This window comes from Mauremys reevesii, linkage group 23, assembly GCF_016161935.1.
Source record: "Mauremys reevesii isolate NIE-2019 linkage group 23, ASM1616193v1, whole genome shotgun sequence".
NCBI lineage: Eukaryota > Metazoa > Chordata > Testudines > Geoemydidae > Mauremys > Mauremys reevesii.
This window is the reverse complement of record NC_052645.1, coordinates 9483715-9509901: the sequence shown is the minus strand read 5'-3', so window position 1 is coordinate 9509901 and position 26187 is coordinate 9483715. Positions and strand designations below refer to the sequence as shown.

The window sequence follows — 26187 nt, the reverse complement described above, 5'->3', positions numbered from 1 at the left end:
TCGCTCTGGACATTCCAATTGTCCAATCACACATCCCAAAGTTAAAGCCCACCTCAAACCGAGTCCGTGCATACTACCATAATCACCAAGTTCTGAAGCCTGGTGGGTTCTGGGGCCAGAAGGGATCAGTGTAAATTTTTGAAAACTGTCTTTAGAACAGATCGCTATGATGTGGCCCATCCTGAAATGGGTACTCACATGTACAATAGCCTACGATGGAATCAATGAGCTCTTCTCTCTGCTCATAATGAAACCAACCTGGAGCAGGGCGCAGGTGGTTACTTCTTATGCAATGGGAATTTATCAGGAGATTGTTTAAGGCAGGGGTCGGGAACCTCTCAGAAGTGGTCGGGAACCTCTCAGAAGTGGTGTGCCGAGTCTTCATTTATTCACTCTAATTTAAGGTTTCGAGTGCCAGTAATACATATTAACTTTTTCAGAAGGTCTCTTTCTATAAGTCTATAATATATAACTAAACTATTGTTGTATGTAAAGTAAACAAGGTTTTTAAAATATTCAAGAAGCTTCATTTAAAATTAAATTAAAATGCAGAGCCCCCCGGACCGGTGGACAGGGCCCGGGCAGCGTTAGTGTCACTGAAAATCAGCTCGCATGTCACCCTCGGCACGCGTGCCATAGGCTGCCTACCCCTGGTCTAAGGAATGGCAGATTTATACTCCCTGAGGTGTGCTACGAGACCAGAATCACCACTGTCTTTGTGAAGACTTAGTGTTGATGGCCTGAATGGCATAGCTCCAAAATGGTAATGCTGACCCACTATGGGGAGCCATAACAACTACTGTGACTCTCTCTCTCTGGTACAGTTATACAGAGGTAGAGGTCTTACACACACGCACCTCGCTCCTAATTTTGAATCATAAGGGTTAATGTTTCTATTTGAAAGTCTTATTCTTCTGTTGGAGGGGTTGAGAAAGGGCAAACCAGAGACCAGTCACAAAGCCTCACATCTTTTTAGAGACTAAAAATAAGCCATGAATTAAAGACCCTGACTTCTACTTTGAAGAGGGACAAGGAAAATTACTTTGACATCCTGCTCCTGAACAGAGGTAACTGCAATTGTTGATCTTTTCAAAGGGTTCAACGGGACAAGTGGGATTTGAAGACTGTATGGGAGGGGGTTCTCCGATAACAGTAAGCAGCGCTAGATTGTGCGGGTAACACTGCAGCCCATTTGATTTCTGGAGCTCAGAAAAAGACCAGACACTGACGTTTAGCAGCCTTCCTTCTAGGCTGGTGCATACCTGGGAGTACAAGGTCTCGTTGTCAGAGTTGTTGTTGAAGCAAGGTTGGATGTGATCTTGCAGATTCCTGCTGATAAAGTAACTTCTGGTGCAGGTGCAGTGTGAAAGGGCCTACTGGGCAGACTTGTTGTAGAACATAATCCAGTATACGAAGGGCAAAAATCCTCCGGACGGGATCTAGAGAGTCCCTGGAGGAACCGAGGTGGCATTATCTTGGTCTATTCTGAAGACCCTTGAAAAGCTTTGCAAGTGGCTCTCCAGAAAGTCTGAATCAATCCAATGGTGCTCGTATCAGACTGGACGTGGCATCTGCATCCAGTGTCCTAAGCACATATTACCGCAAGCCAGAATTACACAACAGGGAAGGTGAACTGGCACCTGCCCTGTCATATAAATGACAGGTCGAGGATGGTCTTACCTCCTTGAGCAGGGCACAGGGCCTGGCTGAGGCTTGCTCAATTTGGGGTTGGAGTGAGAAGACATGGCTCCTTCAGAATGCCTGGGTAAGAGGGAATCAACAGACAGGGAGAGCAAGACGACAGCTTCTGTATCCTGGCTTTGGGTAGTGGGGATATCTGAGGCAGAAGCAGCTATCCCAGCACTGACTGTGCTGAACCAGTCAAGACACTTCCCACTTCAGGCAGTAACTTTTTTGCTGGGTTTCTCCTCAGTGCCTGCTGGGACATGGTAGGGGACTCAGGTGTTCATCTGATGGCACTGTTTTATTCAAGAGCCAGCCAGAGAGATACTGAGGTGGTGAATTCAAGGTATTCAGGAGCTATGCAAGGGAGGGCCACAGGATTCTTTGCTGCTTTTACTGCTCTAACTGTTCCTGGAAGCAGCACTTGGGGATTGGGTCACCTGCAGGATCTCCAGGCTGCTCGGAATGGCGGAACTGCTGGAATGAAAGCTATTCCCAGCAGAAGGGCAATGTAAAGGCGGCTCTCTGAGAAACAGCCAGCTGTGACTCTCACCAAGGGACACACTGAACTTGGGCAGGTGGGTGATATGCAGTGGTTGTCCACTAGAGGGCACCTGGAGCCTGTTTAAAAAGCAAAAGGAGTTTTCAACCAAACTGCCTTGGAAGTTGCCAGGAAGGGCAGGATTACCCAGAAGTAACACCATACCAGCTGATTAACACTTCTCATTGGTGATAGTTTTGTACAATCTATTGCAGAGCCCTGAAGTGTGCCACTAACTGCAGCAGAACATCCAGCATGAAAACCCATCCCATCAATCACAGCTAAAGACTTGTCTACACTGAGAAATTAATTCAGATTAAGGTTGGGTGTGAATTTCAAGCAGAATAGCTATTTCTGACTAACTCTCTATGTAGACAATCTTATTCTGGAATAAAAGCATCCACACAGGAATTTAATCTGGGTAGTTAATCAGGAATAACTCTCAATGAAGACAAACCCTAAGGATTCACCAACTTTCTGAGCACCTCTTTTTCCTAACCCTGCAAAGGAGGGATTGCCACACATTACATGTCTACATTATAGCCTCTTTATGTGCTACAGGAATTTAAATAGCAAAGTTTCCACCGAGAGCCACAACATGCAAGACTTCAAAATTTGACAGCTCTCTCTCCTACATGTCTGCAAGAATCTCTATGTTCTGCAATGGAATTTGAGAGGTTAGAAGAAAAAAAAATATTTTGTGCAACCTAAGGCACCAGCAGAAACACTACTGGAGGGAGACTGGTTCTGTATACTGAACTAAAACCCATGGAGGTAGCGTTACAATAATATGTTTATCTTGCCTGTGCAAATACTGTACTTTTGAGTTGTGGTATAATCATCATCTAACTCACTCTGGGTCTCTCTCTTTGTGGGCTAGTTCCAGAACTGCTTCCCTGCAGTCTGCGGTACCTGGTACTGCCCAAATAACTCACAAGATCACAATGCCAGAAAGAACCAGTTTGGTTAAATAAGCCATATTTCACAGCTATGATATCGTCAGACAGCTGAGAGCGGGGATGAATCTTCCTGGTTTGTACAGCGCTCAGTAAGACAGAATACGTCACTTCCCAGTTACAAGACCAAAGCTATGACATGGCTCAGGGCATGTCTACACTACAAACTTAAGTCGACCAATGATAGGTCCACATACAGCCACCGCAGTAATTACTTAACTTCCTTCTTTCCGTGGTGCGCGTCCTCACCACGAGCGCTTCTGCTGACTGAAGAGAAGCAGTGGGGGGGACGAGGGGGGCGCTGAGAGCCAAGGCGCTTAGCTCTGCGTAGCTCCCTGCTGGGAACTTGGCAGCCCCCCTGGCCCTTGGCTCCCCGCTGGGAACACAGCAGCTGCCTGGGCTCTATGGCGGGAGCTCCATGGCGAGAGCCCAGGCAGCAGCCAGGCTCCCAGCTGGGACCTGGGCTCCTAGCTCCCTTGTCAATGTCACGGCTCCACACCTCTTGGGGAGGTGGAGTTATTGGGTCGGTGGAGTAGGGCACTTAGCCTGGCTTCTGCCGATGTATCTTGTAGACACTGACATAACTCTGTAGTGAAGACCAGAGCTAAATAAAGGACAAACCTGGAACAACTCGTACACCATTTAACCAACAGGATTGCTGATTCTAAACACAATCAAACCTCAACCTTACCTACCATCATCGCATTGTGGTCCTGAAACAAAGTTGCTTTGCAATAACTTATTTTTTCTTCAAGTTGATACATTGGTAGAACTTTATTCTACACCAAGCTTCTCTTTTGCAAACTGATTAGGAACAGGTGGTTTAATAATTCCTTATAACTGGCCCAGCTGTCTTAAATCTTCACTGAGATGAGAGTTCCTTCCTTTCCCCATCAGAAACTATTAAGCTCTAAAGGGGATGAGGCCAGACTCTGCACTAAGTAAAGATGATGAATCCAATGTTATCAGATGATAATTAAATCATCCCCAAACTCAAAGTGAACTGGGCATCCACTGATATGACGACAGCTTTCACTAGACTGTGAATACCCAAAGCCCCATTCTGCAGTCACTGCATGACAGACGGGTGGAAGAAGCTCACTTAATTTTAACACTCAAATTGAGTTTGCATTAAAAAAAATAAAATTAAAAAAAAATCTAAATGGCTAACAAACAAATGTTATGGAGAACAGCCATACGCAGGGAGAGCAAATAATTTGTACAGGAACTGCTCTTAAATCACCTTTCAGCCTGTGTAACTACTGGGCAGAGAATCAGCCACAGTGAATATGTGGCTAGGAGCAGAGTTTTTTAGGGAGGTGGGGGGAGAGCCATCAGAGTTCCTTTCTGGCTGCCCTTAGGAAATGGCATAAGGCCCATTTATTTAGGCAGGCTTATACTTGACTTTTTTTTTTTTTTTTTGGTGTGCCCTTTCTTCTTTTCCACTGTGTGTTCAAAAAAGAACTACTGTATAGAGTCGTTCATAAGCCGACTGTTTTTAGTAAAAAAGGGAAGCACCAGAGAAGGGGGTCGGCTTATGAAGGGGTATGGAGAGGGAGAGGTGGGACACTGCCCCTCCCCCCAACAGAGGGAGCAGGGGGAGGCTGCACAGCCAGAAGGGAAGAGGCGGGGCCAGAGTCTCTCTGCTTCTGGCCATGCTGCTCTCCCCCCAGCAGATGAAGCAGCTGCAGCTCCGCGGTTGGCAGGCGGCGGCCATGCCGCTCAGCCCCGCCCTCCAGAGCAGGCTGCGGGTGCTGCCTGGCTCCCCAGATAAGGTGGGAACGGATGGGGAGAGTGTGGGGGTCCCGGGCTGGGGTCATGGGGGGAGGGGGGTCACAGGGGTTACTCCCCTGACCCCCAGCTTCTCCCCCCCAAAAAATTTCCCTATCAGTTGCTGTCCCAGCCCGTCAGGGTAAGCAGCTGGCGCGGCAGGACACTTTATTTACTAAGGTTTACCTCAGCGCCTGCAGACGCTCGAGGTAAACAAACCATCATCTCGGCCTACCAGCAGCTTATCCTGATGGCCGGGAGCCAAAGTTTGCTGACCCCTGAATTACAGGGTCGGCTTATGAATGGGTCATAACAATTTTCTGTTTTTACTTATCCATCTTAGAGGGGGGCGGGGTGTCGGCTTATAAACGAATCGGCTTATGATGGAGTATATAAGGTTGATAAGTTCCTGGAGGACAGGTCCATCAATGGCTATTAGCCAGGATGGGCAAGAATGGTGTCCCTAGCCTCCGATTGCCAGAAGCTGGGAATGGGCAACAGGGGATGGATCACTTGATGATTCCCTGTTCTGTTCATTCCCTCTGGGGCACCTGGCATTGGCCATCGTCGGCAGACAGGATACTAGGCTAGATGGACCTTTGGTCTGACCCAGTATGGCCGTTCTTATGTTCTTATCTTTGGATTGATTGATTAATCCCTTCCCTGTACTAAACGGGAATATTGTTCCCTTTTGTTTGTTTGGCTGAGGGCAATAGTCCTGCCCTTGTGTCAGACTCTGTTTCTAGATGGTCGATCTTCAGCTCCTATTTTAATGTTTTGTACTGATTTTACTTTGGGACATTTAGCTTCAGTCTGATGAGCACTTCACAACTATACAAAATAAAATCTACAACCTTTCCAAATGTATTCAACCCCTGGAAAGCGTCAGGTTATACAAACTCCTCTCTCTCACATCGAAACTGAAATGTCACCTTCATGGCTACTGTATCATAACCCCTCTGCGCTCAAAGGTGTTATATACTACACAGGTACGCTATTAAATACTAAATACAATGCTCATGTAGACCAGGAATGTGCTAAATACTGAGATACACAAACTAAATTATAAGTAGGAAATATACGTGATAGACTTGTGGAAGGCGCTCACTTAATTTCAACACCCTGGTGCTGAAAGATGCCTGCAATGGGAGATCTGTTCTAAATATTAGGAGATTTGCCAATCTGGATGTGTGTGTTCATATGAAGAGTCAAAACAAGGTAATAACCTGAATATTGAATAATTTCCTATTTTGTACAACACATTATAACGAAAAAACAGTTAGTCATTGGTCCCCTGAATCACTCTAGAGGAGTGAATTCTCTCATGTGGGAAGGCAGTGCTTACAAGCCCATCATTCACATATGAACACACGCATTATTTAGTTTAGTATATTATGAATTTTAGTCCAACAATTTTCTGTATATTTTTGTATATTCAATGACTACAACTTGTTTCATTTCAATCTTTTCTAAGCAAAATTTTAAAACTTGTTTTTAATTACATTTCTTATAGAATTATTTAAGTCCTGGTTGGCCAAGGATGTCTTCATATAGCAATATACTAAACTCAACATCCAACTAAGAATCTTCTTTTGATAGGCCACATCAATGTGAAATTTTCATCAACCAAATAGCTAAACATAACATAAAACTAATGCTGCTCCAGAAATTGCTACATTTGGTATAAAATATGAGATTGCCTTATAATCTACTAATACCTTATTCAACAATCTTTAACCTACAGGTTAAAGGATACCTTAAAACATCTGAAAAGGTTATGGGTCAAGCCTACCTGCCATTTTTTTTTTAAAAACAAATAATAATGCTTGACACTTTTAATGTGCTTTTCTTCCATGCACTCAAAATGATTTAGGAAGGTAGTTGAGTATTACTTCCAGTTTAGAGATGGGAGAGATGGGAAACTGGGGCACCGAAACTTGCATAAAATCAGAGTGAATCCCTGGAAAAGCCAGGACTAGAACCCAGCTCTTCCAACTCCTTGTTCAGAGTTCAGTCTGGTGTGTGAAAGTAGCAGGTCTGCTATAAAAATACCAGGTGTGGATGGTTCCCAGAGTGTGCTCATCTTACCTAAATAATTACGCAGTAGTTTAATTCTCAGCATGGAGAGAGAGTTCACCAGTAATTATTTCCATATTGGGATAATATTCCTTACCCAGGTTTAAACTTGAAGAGGATCCATGTGAAGATAAGGAAGGTGGTGGAGTCTGAGAATGGCCAGGTCCTTGACTGGGAAGAGGCATACCAACAGGCCCAGGAGAGGAGGAAAAGCCGAGCCCGTTATAAAAACTGTGTCCAATAGGTGTCAAACTGCTGGATGTCCTCTTGTACAGGTCGCTGCTCCCTGTAAGGGAGTCTCGGCGGGAGCCACTGCCAGTGTTAGAGTTTGCAACTGAAATGGGAGAGAATAAAACTAAATGAAATTTACAAACCATTCAGGGTGATGGGAGTGTTGAAAAGTGTGTAATAAACAGAAAAATGCACCGGTGGCCACTTTAACTGCTTGGCACAGGGCTCCTCTTTTCATAAGTTAATGGGAATTGTGTATATGCACCCTCTGGCACAATCAGTCCCCAGGACGGTTTCCATCAATGCAAAGAGGCTGCCTGGCCCAATGCCAAGTTTGTTTAGCAGCATTTGTTGATCTAGTATCTCTAATACACTACCCATAAAAAAGGATTTTTACAGTAAAACACTGACGGCTCTTGGAGCTAGTAGGGGCCCAACAATGTAGCTTGTTCAGCCTCAGGTGAAGAGGGTTTGTGTCACCCTTGAATGAGCCTATTTGAACTATCAGGCACGGATGGGCTATGGACGGAAACAACATCCACATGCATCCGACGAAGTGGGGATTCACCCACGAAAGCTCATGCTCCAAAACGTCTGTTAGTCTATAAGGTGCCACAGGACTCTCTGCTGCTTTTACAGATCCAGACTAACCCGGCTACCCCTCTGATACTTAACATCCACCCTGCTCAGCCAGGGGACAGGTCAGCCTCATGGGCAACAGGATGATGAAGAACTTCCCCCAAAGAGCACTACATTATTAACACAGGAACTGGCAGACTGGATTAGATCAAGCCTCCATCTAGCTCAAACTCCTTTCTCAGAGCGGACAATACCAGATGCTGTAGAGGAAGGTAAAAGAACCCCATGAAGACACAATTAGAACCTGTCTAATAAGGGAAATTTCTGTCTAGCCCCAGGCGGAAGTTGGCATAAGCCCTAAAACAGAAGGTTTGTATCAGCCTGGGCGTTCCATAATCGACACTCAACAAGCACATTCAGCTGTGTTCTGAGCTGTTCCATCTCCCCAAGAGACCAGCTGACACGCCTACCTGCCGTTCCAAAACCTCCCAGCGCAGATCCCAGTGTGGCACCAAGAGAGCTGCTGCTTCCGAAGCCAAGGGAAGTGTTGGCAGCCTGGGCAGAGCCCTGAGAGAAGAGTGAGCTGCTCTGGGAATTGCTGCTCAGAGAGTTGTTGCCATAAAATGAGCTGGATGCCAGGTTGTTGGTGGGCTGCTGCTGGGGTTGGGGCTGAGGCTGCTGAGTTCCCAAAGGGCGAAATGGTCCATTTGTTGTTCCTGCCAGACCACCAGCTGCACCATTGGCTGAAGCTGCAGCTGCTGCAACCGCTGTAGAAAAGCAATTAAACAATATAGTCTAAAACAATCCATGTTGGGGCTTAGAACTAGCAGATCGCATTTATTTACTAGTGATTTTATTTACTACTCTTCCCTCTGGCTGATATTCACCCCTGTGCAAGGAGTTGTCACAAAACGTATACACTTTCCACTTAAGCAGCATGCAGTGCTGCATAGGCCTTGTGTTGATCTTCTGTCTCTTGTTACACAGCTGTGGTTTGAAATCACTTCAGTTGTGCTACTAACACTGAACGTGTCTTGCTCATTTGCTGGCCTGCTACAGTATCCCCTCAGATCTCTGTGATAGCTGGCCACTGTATTTGGGTACGTCTTTTTTAAGATAATCTCCATATGTGGAGGGTTAAGCAAGAGGTAGCAAAAGCAAACACGAGCTGCTTCCAAGCTAAGTTTTAAAGGGACAACTGTCAACTTGGATTAAATTTAAATTTTCTAAAAACTGAAGGCCAATAGAAATACATCCACCCAATAAAAACAATTTTAAAAACAAGCATTCCCCTGACATGCGTGAAACAAAAACACGCAGTACTAAGGATCTGACAGTCAAAATGACTTTGATTTTTAATAATCTAAGGTATTAAGTAACATTAACCAAGGTTGTTAACACAACATTAATGCTGAGAGTTTCCTTTAGAAATGAGTTATTCTATGATTAAGGAACATTTTCCTTCCACTCTCCAATCATTTAAAGGTGTATGAAGGGATTTGGCTCAAACTTCCCCTCAACACCTCTCAAAAAATTCTAATTAAAAAAAAACCAAACACAGTAATCCAAAAAATAAGCCTGGGAAATTTCGGTCCAAAAAGGTGACAGATATGAGCATGGTAAATAATTATAATGGAAATTGTTTCAAAATCTTCATTTTAGTAGGTGCCACCAGGTACTGTTGATATCAGAATTTTGCAAAGTGGTGCAAAAAGCTATTCTATGCTCATTCTCCAGTTACGTATTTTGAGGCTCAGCACACAGAGTACAGAGAAAGTTCTCAGCAGCAATCCCTGTAATGGATCTCAGTGAGGGCAAGTGTGTCATCATTGCCTGCACGTCTACAGCAGAGTGCACAAACACCATTCACAGAATCGCCCCTGTCTTCCGCATGGATGGGACAGATTTGCACACACATTTCTAGCTATGTGGAACTTACCTGCTTGCGCTGCTGAGGAACTGATGATGACAGGAGCAGGGGCTACCAAGCGCACAGGGGCCCCCAAGCCATTCCTAGCCCCTGCATTCACCACCAGGGCACCTGTTTGGTCATAGTATGCGGCAGGAGCCAGCATAGGATAACCTAAGAACACAGAGACAAATTAACATATGGCAACTAAGCCATCTACCACCAGGAGCCACTGACATTTCAGATTGTTTCAAGAGAAGCTCAGATTACAGCTACGGGACATTTTCAAATATAAATAGGTGAAAAACAGCATAAATTCTGATTCTCAGGTCATGTCTACACTGCCCCGTAGCTCAGACTAAGGGGGCGTAAATAGTGGTGTGCACTAAAGTGCTGAGTTGTAACTCCTCCATGTGGTCGCAGTGTGTGCAAACTCCAAGGTGCTGAGCTCGCACTAAAGCAGTCCTACCAGCACAATTTATTCTCCTTCCCTTACAGGAATAAGCTATACATGTATAAGGCACCTTGTATACCACTACAACTGTGTCCATAGTGGTGAGGGAGGGGGTGCACGCACACAAACACTACATTATAAAGCTTGGCTGATGCAGAATGTCCCAACATCTAATCACAAAACACCTAGCTTTTACACATTGTGAATCACCGCCCTCCCAAAGCCAAGGGCCAGATTGTCAAGAAAGGGCAACTCCCATTTGGATGCCTGACCCAAGTGACCAGATTTTCAAAAGTGCTTAATATGTCTCAACGGGGGCTGAGCCCTTTTGAAAACGTGACCCAAGAAGTAATAATGCCAAATTCGAGGCTACCTATAAATGAAACACACCTTGCAACACGCATGTTCTCTTTTACTCTATAATCAAAATAAAGCCTTCTACAGCTACACTCTAGTCATAAGAAAGCCTCTACCCATATGGAATTCCCAAGCAAGACACTTCACGCTGAAAAGTTATAGAATATTCACTTAACCGAACTCTGACCAACCAGACATACTTCTATCTGTTTAGTGTGTCAATAATGACCTGTCTACTTTACACAGTAGAATACAATACTGCAATTTATAGGTCAAGAGAGTTTGTAACAGCCTTGTGGGTCACAGCTAATGTTATGGGAGCTCATCTTCTGCAGACCTTGGTGTTCTTGACAGTGAGGCTGCCTGCACGTGCCCCCACAGGAACAGCTATTGGGAAGTGATGATGTAGGGTGCTGAGGAAGAAAGATGTCAGCCTAGCCAGGCTCCACAAAAGGCCCAATACAGTGAAAGATTAAATTCTTGGCTGTTCACGACCGTCTTCCTCATTGGCTTCCATGGTACAAACAGAAAAGACTGCAACAAACCGTATTAGATAACAATGTATTGTAATTATTATTTTTAAAACCACTACACAAAATCTTGGGTGTATTATGTGAGGGTGAAATCCTAGCTCCGTTACAGTTGATGGGCATTTTGCTACTCACTTTATTGTGGCCAGGATTTCACCTACTGAAAAGATCTATAAAGATACGATACTCAAAACTTGAAATTTCAACAGAAGTCATTAATTCCTTCAAACAGCCAAGCTATCCAACGTATTCTCTTCTGACTTTATAGAAAATGTAACCTGTATCCAAAGAGTAAGTGAAGCCGTACAGGAGCTAACATTTCTTTTCACCTTTGACAAAGGAATTTAAACCATCAGAAAGCATGGCTGGTTCAAAGAAAATTAGTAGCAGTTTATCTAGTGCACTCCTTTGCTTAATGGGCTTGATAGAGTCCATACCTGGCATTCCTGCTGCCAGGCCTTGTCCAAAAGCAAGAGCAGAGTTTACCGCTGCAGCTGCCACGAGTGGATCAGTCTGCTGTCCCTGCTGGTTCTGATTTGGAGTCAAAGGACGCTGACTGGCTCCTCCACGGAGAACCTGAGTGAGAAACAGGATCAGTGACTAGTCTGTCTGTTAGTCTACAAGTCAAAATAACTGAAAACATTTCTACGAACTTTCATGAACAGTCTAGTAAAGAAGTTTATGCAGTGTTGTTTTGGCCATGGATACAGCCCAGGATATTAGAGAAACAAGGTGGGTGAGGTAATATCTTTTATTGGACCAACTTCTGTTGGTGAGAGAGGCCAGCGCTCACTGAAGCTTTCAGGTCACCTGAAGAAGAGTCATGTGTGTAAGCTGAAAAGCTGGCCTCGCTCATCAACAGAAGTTGGTCCAATAAAAGATTATCTCACCCACCTTTTTTACCCACAAAAGCTTATGCCCAAATAAGTCTGTTAGTGCCACCGGACTCCTCATTCTTCTCACCCACCTTGTCTCTCTATTTAAGTGTACAGTTTCCTATACACTATGACAGGGATTCTCAAAACTTAGTTGTACCACGACCCCCTTCTAACAAAAAATTACTTCACGACCCCAGGAGGGGAGACCGAAGCCTGGGCCCACCCAAGCCCCACGGCCCATGATGGGGGGGCCAAAGCCCCATCACCCCATTTGGGGGGGGGGGAGGAGAAGGAGAGAGACACAAAATTGAAGCGCAAGGCAGGAAGCCTGTAACCTAAGCCCTGCCACCCAGGGCTGAAGCCCTCAGCTTCGGCCCTGGGTGGTGGGGCTCTGGCTTCAGCTTTGGCCCTGGGCCCCAGCAAGTCTAAGCCAGCCCTGGTGACCCCACTAAAATGGGGTCATGACCCACAATTTGAGAACTGCTGTGCGATGAGAGATGTGTGACAATTAGTGTAGTTTTTCTTCTCTCTATTCTTGGTGGACTATGCTCTCAGTTACAAAGTCTTATACACACTGAAGTATTAAACTCAGAAGACCAGATGTTAAAATGGATACAAATGCTTTCATGATACCTAAAGATGCCCCTGTCAAGTTTACCAGACCTGACGTGGGAAAATGTCAACCATTAATCTTTTCATTCCTGTTTCCATACATCTCTAACTTACAACATTCTAAACAAATCTTTAAGAAACAGTCACTGCCCCTGGAAAAGGATGGTTATTGATATTTGTCCTCTGAAGATAACAAATCTGGCTATTGATGTGCACAGAAACTACACTTAAAGCTTGCCAACTTGAGCAGAAATGAAGAAATACTCAGTTTAGTTCCTATACGCTAGTGAGACACGGTGGCTTGGCTTGAGTTTTTCCAAGCTGTAGACCCACCTGTGAAACAGTGATCCCTTCAATAACAAGATCACACAACGTCTTCTACGTGTAGCCCTTGCAGTTAAAGTGTGTGATGCACTAACTGCTCTGCGGTTTATCTGTGAAATCCCACTATGCAAGTGGTAATGAAAAAGTGTGCACCCACTCGTGAGTTCAACCTATTAAAAGCTGTCACTTGGTGCCACGCATGATTCACACATTTTACAATAACAGAACACACTGAAAGGTGTCTCCTGCCCCTCCACCCCCAAAGATAATAGAAGCAAATATTTACTTGGTGCATCAACAGAGAGAAGAGTAGTTAACAGATTTTCACGAAAGCTCAACCCACCTCCAATCGAAGTGGTTTCAACAGCTGAAGTGAACTGATGAGCGTGCACAATGCTGGTGCAATGCAATGAACATGCATAATGAAGGATATGTCACAGCAAGTGAAATTCTGGTATTTTTATGAATCTCCCATCCCCTTTGGGATCTCCCAAGCACCAAAGAGAAAGTATCCATATACATCATTCTAGCAGGTTTCCAAAAGCGCTGGCTCAGCTCTTCTGAGTACTTCAAAGTTCTCATTACCGAACAGTGTTCTCAGTGAGGGCAAGTGTATCATCATCGCCATACTTTTGAAAACCACTAAAGCACAGGGGAATGAGGGCAAAACTGGTATTTTTAAATGAAAAGCTAAGTTTCCCAAACGAGTTCTGAAAAATCACAGCAGCATGTGAGAAGCACTTCTTCCAAGGGAGCATCTGGGAGGATTTCCCTCAGAAATGCAGGGTCTGTCTCATGGGGGAAGAAAGGTTTGTGTTTAAAATATACACACACATTTAAGTCTAAAGCACTTTGGCCACTTTTGGGGCTGTAAAAATAATGAAAGATACTACAAGTTACATCTATGAGAGATGGCTTTTGTACCAGCCTATAACCACTGCAAAAGCTATTTCAGCATATATCTTATTTACAGGGCATAGGACCCTACTCTGAATGCCAAGCTTAAAGTGGCAAGTCTGTCACACTTCGTTTCTTCTGCTTTACCAGTGCACGTATTTTTCGATACAAGTGTAGAAGTTCAATTCAACCTGCACATGTTGCCAGGTGCAGAGGTTTGAAGCCTGACCTTGTCAGGAAGCAAAAACGGTCTCTTTCTCATCACTGGTCCAGAATCAATGGAGTGAAAGATTATTGCTTTATTTTATCTGGAATGGCTTTAAGACAGTACAAAGCATTAGTTTCTGGCCATAGCAGTTCTAAAGACAGCAGCTGCTAAGTCCAGATGCTAGCTATCTAGTGGGGAAGATGGCATGTAAAGCTCCAGTAATGCTCAACCTGCAACAGCTAAAAAGCAAATGCTTTATACCACTGCAAAGATGGTACCTCTGATTTCCAGTGGTATAATAGATTTATTTTGTTTCTAGCCCTGAAGAATCACTGGATACTTGTCGTTAAACTATGTGTAGCCTGACTTGATGCTCGGTTTAGCAGGGGGTTTTCAGCATTAGTTCTGAACTAAATATAGCAGGTTCATATCTCAAAGACATCTAACTTGCAGTCTCTGGATATGTGCACAAGTTTTAGGTAAATGCATTTGAGAGGGTTGATGCAGAGTTTGAAATTCAGATTAGCATGCATTTCTGAGGTATAAAATGAGAGGGGAAGAGACTACCCTTACTCATGTCATGATGGTAATGACGACTACAAACAAAGGCACTGTGGTGCCACCAGCAGCCCTTTTATCATTCATCTAGAGCTGGGAGAGTTTAGAAATGATGGAATCATTTTAAATTTGTTATAACATTAATCTGGAAGTTATTTTTGAAACAAAATACTGAGTTGAATATTAAGTTAACTTTCTGGATTACCATACAGATGCAGACCATTTATGATGCATTTTTACTTTGCTACAATGAAAAACCACCTTAAGTAACACAATTTAATTTAGCGATCATTCCACATCACATTATATCAGTACTTTCAGAGTCATTTTCGTTTTCCACTCTCACCTGGTTGTAGGGACTAATTTTGAACTCACCTGATCTACATCTCAGAAGGGTTGTTACTATTAATAAAATATGCATTTTAAAGAGCTAATATGTACTTAATTAACATTAATAGCTTAGCTAAATTAGTAAGTTTTTTCAATATGTTCTAACTCTCTTTATGGCTCAAGTCTTGCTGCATTAAAAACTGATATTAATATGCATTTTTATGACAAATGACTTGTAATACTGGAACAAAACAATGGTCCATCTACCTGAGAATCCTCTCTCTGACAACGACCAAATATAGTTGCTTCAGAGAAGATATAAGCCGCATTATACATCTTATTTGCAATATTATTATGGGGAAATTCCTTCTGATTCCAGCTGGTGATTCACTCACTAGTTGGTCCTCATTACTGCTGCAGACACTTATTTCTATAAACATTGGTTAAATCACAAAAGTATTTGCCTCAATATTGTCCTGCAGTAAAGTTTCAGAGGCTAATTTTATGCTGATGTAAAAACCGATTTCATTTATTCATTTTGAACTTCTACTTCTTAAATTCTTTATACTCCTCCTTGTTCTGGTGCAGATAAAGGCAAAAAACCAAAACAACAACAACAACAAAAACCCACCAACCCCAAACAGCCTGGCTGGCCTTTTCCATATTGTATCTGCTCTCACATTCCTCCTTTCCAACTAGTTTTTTCCTAAGTGGCGTTAATTTGGTTTGAATTAGCTCTTTTCCAAAGTGAATTAAACCAGGGTTTCTCAAACAGGGGTCGCCGCTTCTGTAGGGAAAGCCCCTGGCGGGCCGGGCCGGTGTGTTTATCTACCCCGTCTGCAGGTCCGGCCGATCGCGGCTCCCACTGGCTGCAGATCGCTGCTCCAGGCCAATGGGAGCTGCTGGAAGCGGTGCGGGCTGAGGGACATACTGGCCGCCGCTTCTAGCAACTCCCATTGGCCCAGGAGCTTTCCCTACAGAAGTGGCGACTCCTGTTTGAGAAACCCTGAATTAAACTAAACTAAATTAAGGTCACTTTAACTCTGATTAACAGAGTCCACAAAGGGGTTCAATGTGGTTTAACTAATCCACTTTAACACCTTTAGGTAACCCGGATTAATTTTTCTGAGTGTCCCTGTGTAGACAAGCCCTTAGAGTCTCCATAAATACTTACTAACAGACCTAAGGGATCCAGACTGTTATGGCCTATCATTTGAACTCTCATAACACTTCTATAAGGGATTTTCAGCTCTTAAAAACTATCATAAGAGAAAAAGGAAATACCAAGTTTGTGATACAGATCAGTGTAAGGCATAAGGAAGGATAAGATGATGTCATGAATTCCATGCCTTTCAGAGACCTCCATGACATTTTCCACTTCAGCCCCAGCCACCCTGGGGGGAGGCTCCGGAGCCTCCAGGCACCGCTGAAGCAGGGGGACCCTGGAGCTCCAAGCAGCTCAGGCTGCAGTGGAGGCCCATGGAGCTGTCGTCTGCTGCAGCAGTGGCTGCTGGAAACCCTTAGCCGGCAGCAGGGATTGGGCTCTGTTCTCACCCCAGTCCCCGGGCGTCAGTCATCTGCTGGCCAGCCTCCCATTTTTGTTTATTGCCCGTGACCTGTCTGTGACTTTTACTAAAAATAACTGACAAAATCTTAACCTTAGTCATAAGGCAATGGAGCTCTCCCTTTGTGCCTAGGTATTGCAGGCATCTGAGCTTGAGGATTTACAAGCATGGCAACTTTGCCACTGGCAGCAAAAGCACTTTTTAATCGTGAGCCACATTTGGTGAAGATAAATTTACGTGTGTTGTATTACAGTAGCGCCTCGAGGTCCTTTGTGTTAGATGCTGCACAGACCTATAACCAGAGACAGTGCCTGCCCCACAGAGATTACAGTCTACATAACCAAACCTGGTGCTAATATTGTTCTGAAAGATCTTAAAATTTGCTCAATATTTAGGTTCCCTGGGATCCTACATTTTCAGAATGGATTTGCCCCCATGTCACTGCTAGAGTTTCTGCAAACAGGCATGCAAGATCCACCTTGTTTTGCACAGTGCTGCTGCCATCTGAAAACGTGAACCAGGAGGAAGGAGAAGCAGCAAACTTTAAAGTTCTTTTGCTTCAGACACTGGGAAATGGGAATGTGAGTAGGTTTTTTTTTTTTGTTTTTGAAACATTACAGTGAACGAAAGGGAGAGGGGAGGACAGATAATATACAAGTCTAAGAATGTTAGTTGTTTTTTTTTAAACTGGGCAAATGTTGAAGCAACCCACATTTGCACAGAAAGAAAGCTCATCCCTCCTTCTCAGATGGGAAATGGGTTGAGTATGAGTTGGGAAATGCATCAGTATGAAAAAAATGTTAAGATTAAGCTGTTTCCATCATATTAAAACAGTTATAGCTTCAGAGCTGCAGATAGTCAATAGCAACAGAGCTATGGGTATTGCTATGTGATGGAAACATCTTATTCCTAACACAATTTTTTCACACAAATGCCTATTCCCCATTAAACCTGCTTTGCATAATTTTAATTCTCATTAATGGATTTCTTTTTGCTGCAATATATTCACTTTTTAAAAACTACTTTGCTTAAAACTTGCCAACAGCTGCCCCTTATCTCCTTTATGTGTTGGAAATGAAACAAGATTTAACAGTTCTATTCTACTGTTCTGCTAGTTACAGCTTCCAACATGGGTTTAGCCAGATATCTGAAGCGGCAAGAAGCTATTTTTAAGTTTCCTCCTTTCACTATTGACTGGTTTTGATTTGGCAGCAAATAATGTTGTGCAAAAGAGACCATCACGGCCAGACTACATACAGGAAACGCCAAACATGGAAAGTATGGTATGATCCCAATAGTTAACTTATAGGTAATACTTACCTCTCAATTTTAAAGAGGCCAAGGTCTTTTGAATCAACTGAGTCTCATATGTTCAAGTGTTATCACTGGAAATAGCAATTCTTTAACTCACATGAGCATATTTATGTAAATCCCAGGTACCAAAGGTACCTGCAAAACACTGCCACTTACCTGCTGTTGTCCCTGTTGGGTCTGTTGAGTGGTTTGCTGATTTGCTGAGTTACTTGCAGCGGCAGCTGCTGCAGCTTGCTGTTGGAAAAGACTGGCAGGATAAACTCCCCAGGGAGTAACTCCATAGTACTGATGAGGGACTACTGCAGGACCTAAAATGCCAAAGGAGGATTCAGTCAACTTCTGTAGTAAACAAGACCTGCTCAACAGTAAGCCATGACCAAAAACGCCTGCGCACATCACACTTGATTCAACAAAGCCTATTTTAAAGGTGACCTGCAAAGGATTTTAAAACCACTGGGCTCAGGAGTGTAGTCCAGGATACATGGAATTTACCCAGTTCTTGCATTTTAACTACTACACCACTGAGCGGGTTAGTGCCATTTGTTATTCCTTTATCACAACATACAAACAGGGCCTGAAGTTTTTTTCCTCCTGCTTCTCTTTGCTTTATATATACCGGGCATGTCAACATTTAGTAGGAATCTCAAGTGATTTTTATTGTGAGCTTCAATGCCATAACTGAAGGCATGGCTAATGAACCTGTGACGAAGGCATCCTTTCTCCAAAACAGAACTGTTAAGCTATAGGTGTGAACACTGTTTTACAACATAGTTGACAAAAAGTCCCTTCTGCTCTCAAGACTCCTGTGGTATCTGTCATTTAGTTCTCCAGTCACCAGGGAGACTTTTCCAACCTAGAGAATACCTCAATTTCCAATGTAAAAACAAGCAGAATTAAAACAAACAAAACAAAACCTTTCAGGCCTTTTTTTATACACCACATAAACCAGTAGTAGGATTAAAGGGCACAGGTCCCATTTTTAACACGTTGTATGTCACATTTAAGAGAGAATGTATGTTTACCTTAAGTGATCAACAGAACTGTGAATTGTCATGTGGGTTGTGTCAATTTCCAGGACTCTGTTATTTTAATTATGGCCTGGCTTAGCCTCTGTTCTTAAGTTTATCCAAAGAAGACTGGTGTACAATCAGATGAGAAATCTGTATGCTGCACTTCCTTGTGGAACACATCCCATCGAATACAATAGTGTTTGGAAGCAACAGAATGTCTGCTTCATGTCTTTTGGAGAGATCAGCAGAAGGTTAACAAAAATCTTCTAATTTCTACTTTTTTCAAAACCAATGCAAAGCCTGAGGGCTAAATTATTCACTGTTGAAGTGAAAATGACTTTAGATTGGAATGTGCTTGTCTGAATAAAATACAACATTAAATTTTACATCAGATGCGCTCTCCACTGTAGCAGCGATGAGTATTTACTATGCTCAGACAGAATGCTTGCCTTTTAACAGAGGAATATACAGCCTGGACCGGGGTAATCAATTATAGTCTAAGTCCAGATTCCAGAGAAAATACAAAAACAACAGCAACAAGTAAGTAAATAAATATAACAATTTCACAGTCTGTTCAAAAGCATCTGGCAGTCTGGATCTGGCCCGCGGTCTGCCTATTGTCTACCCCAGCTTAGACTATCAAACAAGCAATGCATTCAGACAAAATGTATTAGCGAATCTGATGCAAGTTCAATTGCAGAATGCTGCAATTAAGAACAAATTTGGTCTTTCATAGCTCATTAAAAAAAATCTTTGCAAATGAAGCAAGTTTAGCAAACATATGCATGAAGAGAGGGTGGGTATTTGGATCAGAGAGCAGGGAAACTATTCCAAGCGTAAGTGTAACGTAGAAGGAGGAAGACAGACAATAAAGAAGAGGAGAGGATAGAAACAAGGCCATTAAGCAGCAGGCTTGGGCCTTGCAATTACATATATTTGTCTCAAAAAAAACCAACACCTCGTTTTTATTTATACTATATAATTTTTTAATATTTTTATATTTTATATATTTATATATTTTATGGATCAGTGCCTGTTGGTATCTAATCAAAGCAGGTGACAAATTGCATACTGTGACCTGTAGTTTCTGCAAGCCACACTTCTGTACTGAACAGAGGCAGCTACAATCCGCTTCATTTTATGCAAATAGGGTAGCCATCAGGCTCCTGGCAAGTGCCATGGCAAAATATATAATTTAAAAAAAAAAATGTAACTTTTGAAAGCAAAACAGCATTCTGGACTCAATCTGTACAAATTGGTGTGTTGCAGGTGCAGAGCCTGCATTATGCTGCAGGATGGTGAAGTTCAGCAACACTGTTACTCTGAGGGCGGCATTGGTTAATCTTACTTATCAAGTCATTTTAGTTTTGTCTGTCTACGCAGGATGTTGTATAAGACCAATCACTGTACTATGTAAACTCCCTGTCATCACAGCCCCAAAAGCTCTTTTGCACAGCAAGATCACCTTATGAGTAGCCTGGGCTCCAACGCCACAAGGTAAATCAGGGTGAGCAAGACCTGCCCCGGTGGTCTCGTGCTCTGTGACAGAAATCCATCGATGGTGAGAAAAGCGACTATAGTTCCCTCTCTACAGATCTGCTCCCAGGTAGCAACAGCTTATTTTACATGGCTAGCCACATTACCTTTGCACACGAATACCGAAGCACAGCCCATTGAACAGTCCCAGCATGCTGTTGCTCATCTTCATTTAAGCAACCAAGGGTGCTTAGATCAAAATGCATCAGTGCCTGTTGGTATCTAATCAAAGCAGGTCACAAATTGCATGCTGTGACCTGTAGTTTCTGCAAGCCACACTTCTGTACTGAAGAGAGGCAGCTACAATCCGCTCCATTTTATGCGAACAGGGTAGCCATCAGGCTCCTGGCAAGTGCCATGGCAACCTTCATTTGGACAAAGATTAGGCATCTCCATTCCAAACCAAAAGAAGTAGAGTTTATATTAATCAGAGCTCTAACTACTGTACACACACACACAATCTGGCTCTCTCTCAGCTAGGGGTTGCTCATTTGAACAGCTACAGCTTTAGGTGTAAAAAAAGAGAAAGGTTATTGAAGTTTGCAGTAAGCGCCTTTAAACACAGCATTCTGAGCATTTTTGCAAGTCTAGCTTAAGCTCATCTGAGCACATGGTGAGGTTCTCATTACCGAGCAGCTCTCTCAGTGAGGGCAAGTGTGTCATCGCTGCCAGACTGGTAAAACTTGCACAGTTATTCTTCATTACAAGAGACTAATCTAGTTTTATACTTATGAAAGATCCCACAGAAAAGGAAGAACATCCTAATGCATCTGAAGACAAGTACTTCTGTTGTGTTGTGCACCACACACACTGAAGAATTTATGCACTCAAAAAGCATGTACATGCTAAAAGGAGTTTAAGAAATACCAATAAACTGAACAGCAAACGTGGTCACAATAAAAACCATTCCCTTCAATATCAGTGTTACCATCAAATCTATACAGGTATTTGTAATCATGCCATTCATGTGAATCAGAGTACGATGACTCATACTCAATGGGGGACTTCAACTACGCAGACACTTGTTGGGAAATTAACACAGCAGGGGACAGATTATCCAACAAGTTCTTGGAATGTATTGGCGATCATTTTTTATTGCAGAAGGTGGAGAAATCTATTGGGGAGAGGCTGTTCTAGATTCGATTTTGACAAATAAGGAGGAACTGGTTGAGAATTTGAAAGTGGAAGACAGCTTGAGTGAATCAAGATTCTAAGGAGTGGTGGTGGTGGTGGGGGGGAACAGTACAATAAAGATAACGGATTTCAAGAAGGAAGACTTTAGCATCTCAGGGAGTTGGTAGATACGAACCCATGCAAAGCAAGACTATGGGGAAAAAGTTCACGAGAGTTGGCAATTTTTCAAAGAGACATTATTAAGGGCACAAGAGCAAACTATCCCACTCCACAGGAAAGATAGGAAGTATGGCAAGTGGCCAGTATTTGCTTAACCAGGAGATCTTCAATGATCTGAAGCTCAAGAGTCCTACGAACAGCAGAAACTAGATCAAATTACAACCGATGAATATAAACAAACACAAGCATGTAGGGATAAAACTAAAAAGGCCAAGGCGAAAACGAGATTAAACTAGCTAGAGACAAACAGTGACAAGGAAACATTTTACCAATACATTAGAAGCAAGAGGAAGACCCAGGACAGGGTAGGCCTGTTACTCAGTGAGATGGGGGAAAACAATAACAGAAAATGTGGAAATGGCAGAAAAGTGCTAAACAACTTCTTTGTTTCAGTTTTCACCAAAAAGTTTAGTAGTGATTGGATGTCTAACATAGTGAACATCAGTGAAAATGAGGTAGGATGTGAGGCTAAAATAGGGAAAGAACAAGTTAAAAATGACTTAGACAAGTTAGATCTCTTCAAGTCTCCAGGGCCTGATGAAATACATCTTAGAATAACTCAAGGAGTTGACTGAGGAGATATCTGAGCCATTAGCAATTATCTTCAAAAAATCATGGAAGATAAGCGATTCCAAAGGACTGGAAAAGGGCAAATATAGTACCAATCTATAAAAAGGGGAATACAGATAACCCAGGGAATTACTGACCAGTCAGCTTAACTTCAGTACCCAGAAAGATATTGGAGCGAATAATTAAGCAATCAATTTACAAACACCTAGTAGATAATAAGATAAGTAAAAGTCATGGATTTGTCACGAACAAACTGTGTCAAACCAATCTAATAGCTTTCTTTGAGAGGGTAACAAGCCTTGTGGGATGGGGGGGAGTAGATGTGGTATATCTTGACTTTAGCAAGGCTTTTGATACTGTCTCACATGACCTTCTCATAATCAAACTAGGGAAACTCAGCCTAGATGGAGCTACTATAAGGTGAGTGCATAACTGGTTGGAAAACCATTCCCAAAGAGTAGTTATCAGGGTCAAACTAGAAGGGCATATCATGTAGGGTCCCCACACGGATCGGTTCTGGGTCCAGTTCTGTTCAGTATCTTCATCAGTGATTGAGATAATGGCATAGAATCATAGAATATCAGAGTTGGAAGGGACCTCAGGAGATCATCTAGTCCAAACCCCTGCTCAAAGCAGGACCAATCCCCAACTATTTTTTTTGCCCCAGATCCCTAAATGGCCCCCTCAAGGATTGAGCTCACAACCCTGGGTTTAGCAGGCCAATGCTCAAACCACTGAGCTATCCCTCCCTCCAAGAGAACGCACTTATAAAGTTTGAGGATGATGCCAAGCTGTTAAGGGTAGCAAGTGCTTTGGAGGATAGCATTAAAATTCAAAATGATCTGGACAAATTGGAGAAATGGTCCAAAGTACATAAGATGAAATTCAAGAGGGATAAATGCAAAATACTCCACTTAGGAAGGAACAATCAGTTGCATACATACAAAATGGAAAATGACTACCTAGAAAGAAGTACTGCAGAAGGGAATTTGGGGGTCATAGTGGATCACAAGATAAATATGAGTCAATAGTGTAACACACACACACACACACACAATAATAATAATTCTGGGCTGTATTACTGGTGTGATGTAACCAAGACACAAGAAGTAATGCTTCTGCTCTACTCTGCGCTAATTAGGCCTCAAGTGGAGTATTGTGCCCAGTTCTGAGCGCCACATTTCAGGAAAGGTTTGGACAAACTGGAGAAAGTTCAGAGGAGAGTAACAAAAATGATTAAAGGTCTAGAAAACATGGCCTATAAGGAAAGACTGAAAGAACTGAGTTTGTTTAGCCTGTAGAAGAGAAGACAGAGGGGACATGATAACAGTTTTCAAGTACATAAAAGGTTGTTACAAGGAGGAGGGAGAAAAATTGTTTTCGCTAACCTCTACTTGCAGCAAGGGAAGTTTAGGTTGGACATAAGGAAAATCTTCCTTTCAGGATGGTTAAGCACTGGAATAAATTGCCTAAAGAGGATGTGGAATCCCCGTCATTGTCTAAGCTGCTTTCAAAAAACCTCCGAACACCTGTCAGGCCTGGTCTAGATAATACTTAGTCCTGTTCTGAGTGCAGAGGACTGGACTAGAAGACCTATCAAGATTCTTTCCAGTGCTATGATTCTCTGACTCAAAACATCAGTGATGCTGGCAACAGTATGTTAGCAGGCTAGGAAGCATTACTACCATTTTAAAAAAAGAAAAAAAAAATCTAAACCGATTTCACCATGCACACAAAAACATATTTCAGTCAACAACAATCAAAATTTACAGTTAGGCAAAGTAAGAAAAATGCTGTTTGAGAACATATTGGAAACAAAATTCAGTGAGTTAGACTTCTGAAGTAGACTTCTTATATATGGCTAGCAAATGAACAGTAAAAACAGGTATGATTTGTTGATTTAAGGATATTCACTTTGTATATTTTGACATATGTTGATAATTTATGTTTTTAACAGTTTATAAAGCTTTAACTTTTTGAATTTTAACATCTGTCATTAAATAACTGTTTGACACTCCACCAATAATCTTGCACAGCTGTGAAAACTTAAAATAAAAACAAATCTAAAAAATGCTTAAAAATAAGCATAGATATCAGCCAAAATTATAAGAAAATTCTTATTCTGCCAAGCCTAAATATTAGCAACTAGTTTATTCAATGGGGTGAAGAGTAATTGCAAACGGAATGCTGATAATCCTCAGGGAAACCCAATTTCCAGACACTTAACACCAAAAACTTCCTGTATTTTACATCTTTTTCAATGTGCCACAGAAATTCCCATATTTCTCTGCACAGATAGTGATATCTCCATCAGTAGGTCAACACTAAACCCATATAACTTCTTCGTAAGTCTTTTCAGCCTATATCTCCATTCAAATCAATACTCTTTAAAAATAGTTAAATTAATTTGGTGCTTGTGGGGGGAAAAACTTCCCTTGACTGACAGTCCTGGAGAGATGATACAACATCCCCTCAATTGGCAGTAAATTAGCCATACTGCACCATAAAACCTCCCTTCTTTTGGAGGAGCAACTAAAAGGAATAAAACCAGTTGGGACCTATAATTTAATTTCTCCCATTTCACCAACATCTATGCCCTTCAGTTTCCTTCCAGTCTAGCAACTGCCACAGGAAAACAGGAAGGCCTCTTCTCACTAGACTTGGGGTACATCTTTAAAGAGTTCAAAGTAGTATTGTCAGTGCACTACACATCCTTGTACAAAAAAATGCATGACTGCATCACAGAAATTGTCCATGGGGGCAACTATTTAATAGGTAATATTTATATTTGTATTCTTAGGTTTCAGAGTTAATACCTCAATGAGATGAATAGGACGATTCAGACATCTTAGAGCTATGGTTCCAGGCTATGCTGCATAGAGTTACACTCCATGTTTTTTTAAAGCTTCTCCACTCACTCAGGAGAGGTAGATATTTGGGGGGGGGGGGGGGGGGGAAATGGTGGTAAATGAAAGCTCAGATTCTAGAACATAATCCCGGGGCAGGAGTGTGTATGTGGTGACAAATTCTGCCTAGGCCAAAACACTTCCATTGCAGCTTTGACACTGCTGTAAGAAGTGTGGTCCTGAATAGGTTTACCACTTTCTAGACTTGTAGGTGAAATTACAGATGGTCTTTCTGGTAAAAAGTAACTCATGATGGTGCCTTCCTGCCACTAAGCTTTGGTCTATTTGTTACTAAGGCTTTTAACATTTCCTTCCTGTGGAGAGTTTTAGTCATTCATTCACAGCTACACAGCCATCACACGGTAGTTCACTGACTCCCAGACTATTACAAACATCTTTGTATAGGGCCCTATGAACTCTGTTTTATTATTGTGAATTTTCAGATTTATTATTTTCTGATTTCACAGGGTTTTAATCAAAATTGTTTGATACATTAACAATTAAGTAGCCTTACTATAAATGTATAAAAATGTTCAAAATTGGATTGCAGTGGGAAAAACAGATTTTACAGAAAAAATCCTACAATTTAAATGAAACATCCTGCAGATATGCAGTAAAAGTAATGAGTTTCAAATCACTTTCTAAAGTAGAACCTGGTAACATGACCAAACTGACATTGCTGAACAGTAACACAAGACGACCAAAGAATCTCTTAGTGTCAATTTAACTGAATTTAGATTTAATTTAAAAATACAAAATAATGCACTAAACATGAAATAGTTCATCTTTGCAGTAGTCATTGTTGCCATTTTAAATTAAACTCGGTACTTTCAAGTTTCCTATATTCTGAAGGAATGCTTAAATTAATTTCAAATTTGATTAAATAATTTCACACTCAAATCAACAGTTTATTGCTGAGTAGCATTACAAACTGACAAACTCAAATGTCATTATTTTCCCCATCTCTGGCAGACATCTCCATTGTGGTACATTATGGTTAGCCTTTTAGTGTTTTCCTCAGAAAGTGAATCTACTTACAG

At 42.2% G+C, this 26187-nt stretch overlaps 1 protein-coding gene and 3 non-coding genes across 11 annotated transcripts in view; all 4 read right to left on the bottom strand.

The window, feature by feature from the left end:
- PUM1 (pumilio RNA binding family member 1) overlaps positions 1-26187 on the bottom strand; it is a 157533-nt gene that overhangs the window by 21372 nt on the left and 109974 nt on the right. For all 8 annotated transcript variants that reach the window (XM_039511235.1, XM_039511233.1, XM_039511236.1 and 5 more), the window contains 5 exons: positions 17929-18080; positions 11524-11662; positions 9776-9919; positions 8307-8603; positions 7124-7360 (listed from right to left, as the gene is read on the bottom strand). In XM_039511235.1, coding sequence (XP_039367169.1) covers positions 7124-7360; positions 8307-8603; positions 9776-9919; positions 11524-11662; positions 17929-18080 — 969 coding nt within the window. The remainder of the gene's footprint in view (positions 1-7123; positions 7361-8306; positions 8604-9775; positions 9920-11523; positions 11663-17928; positions 18081-26187) is intronic.
- Positions 9584-9673, bottom strand: LOC120389464. The gene has a single exon (XR_005590938.1). It is a non-coding gene; the product is annotated as a small nucleolar RNA SNORD103/SNORD85 (small nucleolar RNA).
- Positions 13446-13529, bottom strand: LOC120389461. Its single transcript, XR_005590936.1, has one exon. It is a non-coding gene; the product is annotated as a small nucleolar RNA SNORD103/SNORD85 (small nucleolar RNA).
- Positions 20905-20991, bottom strand: LOC120389463. Its single transcript, XR_005590937.1, has one exon. It is a non-coding gene; the product is annotated as a small nucleolar RNA SNORD103/SNORD85 (small nucleolar RNA).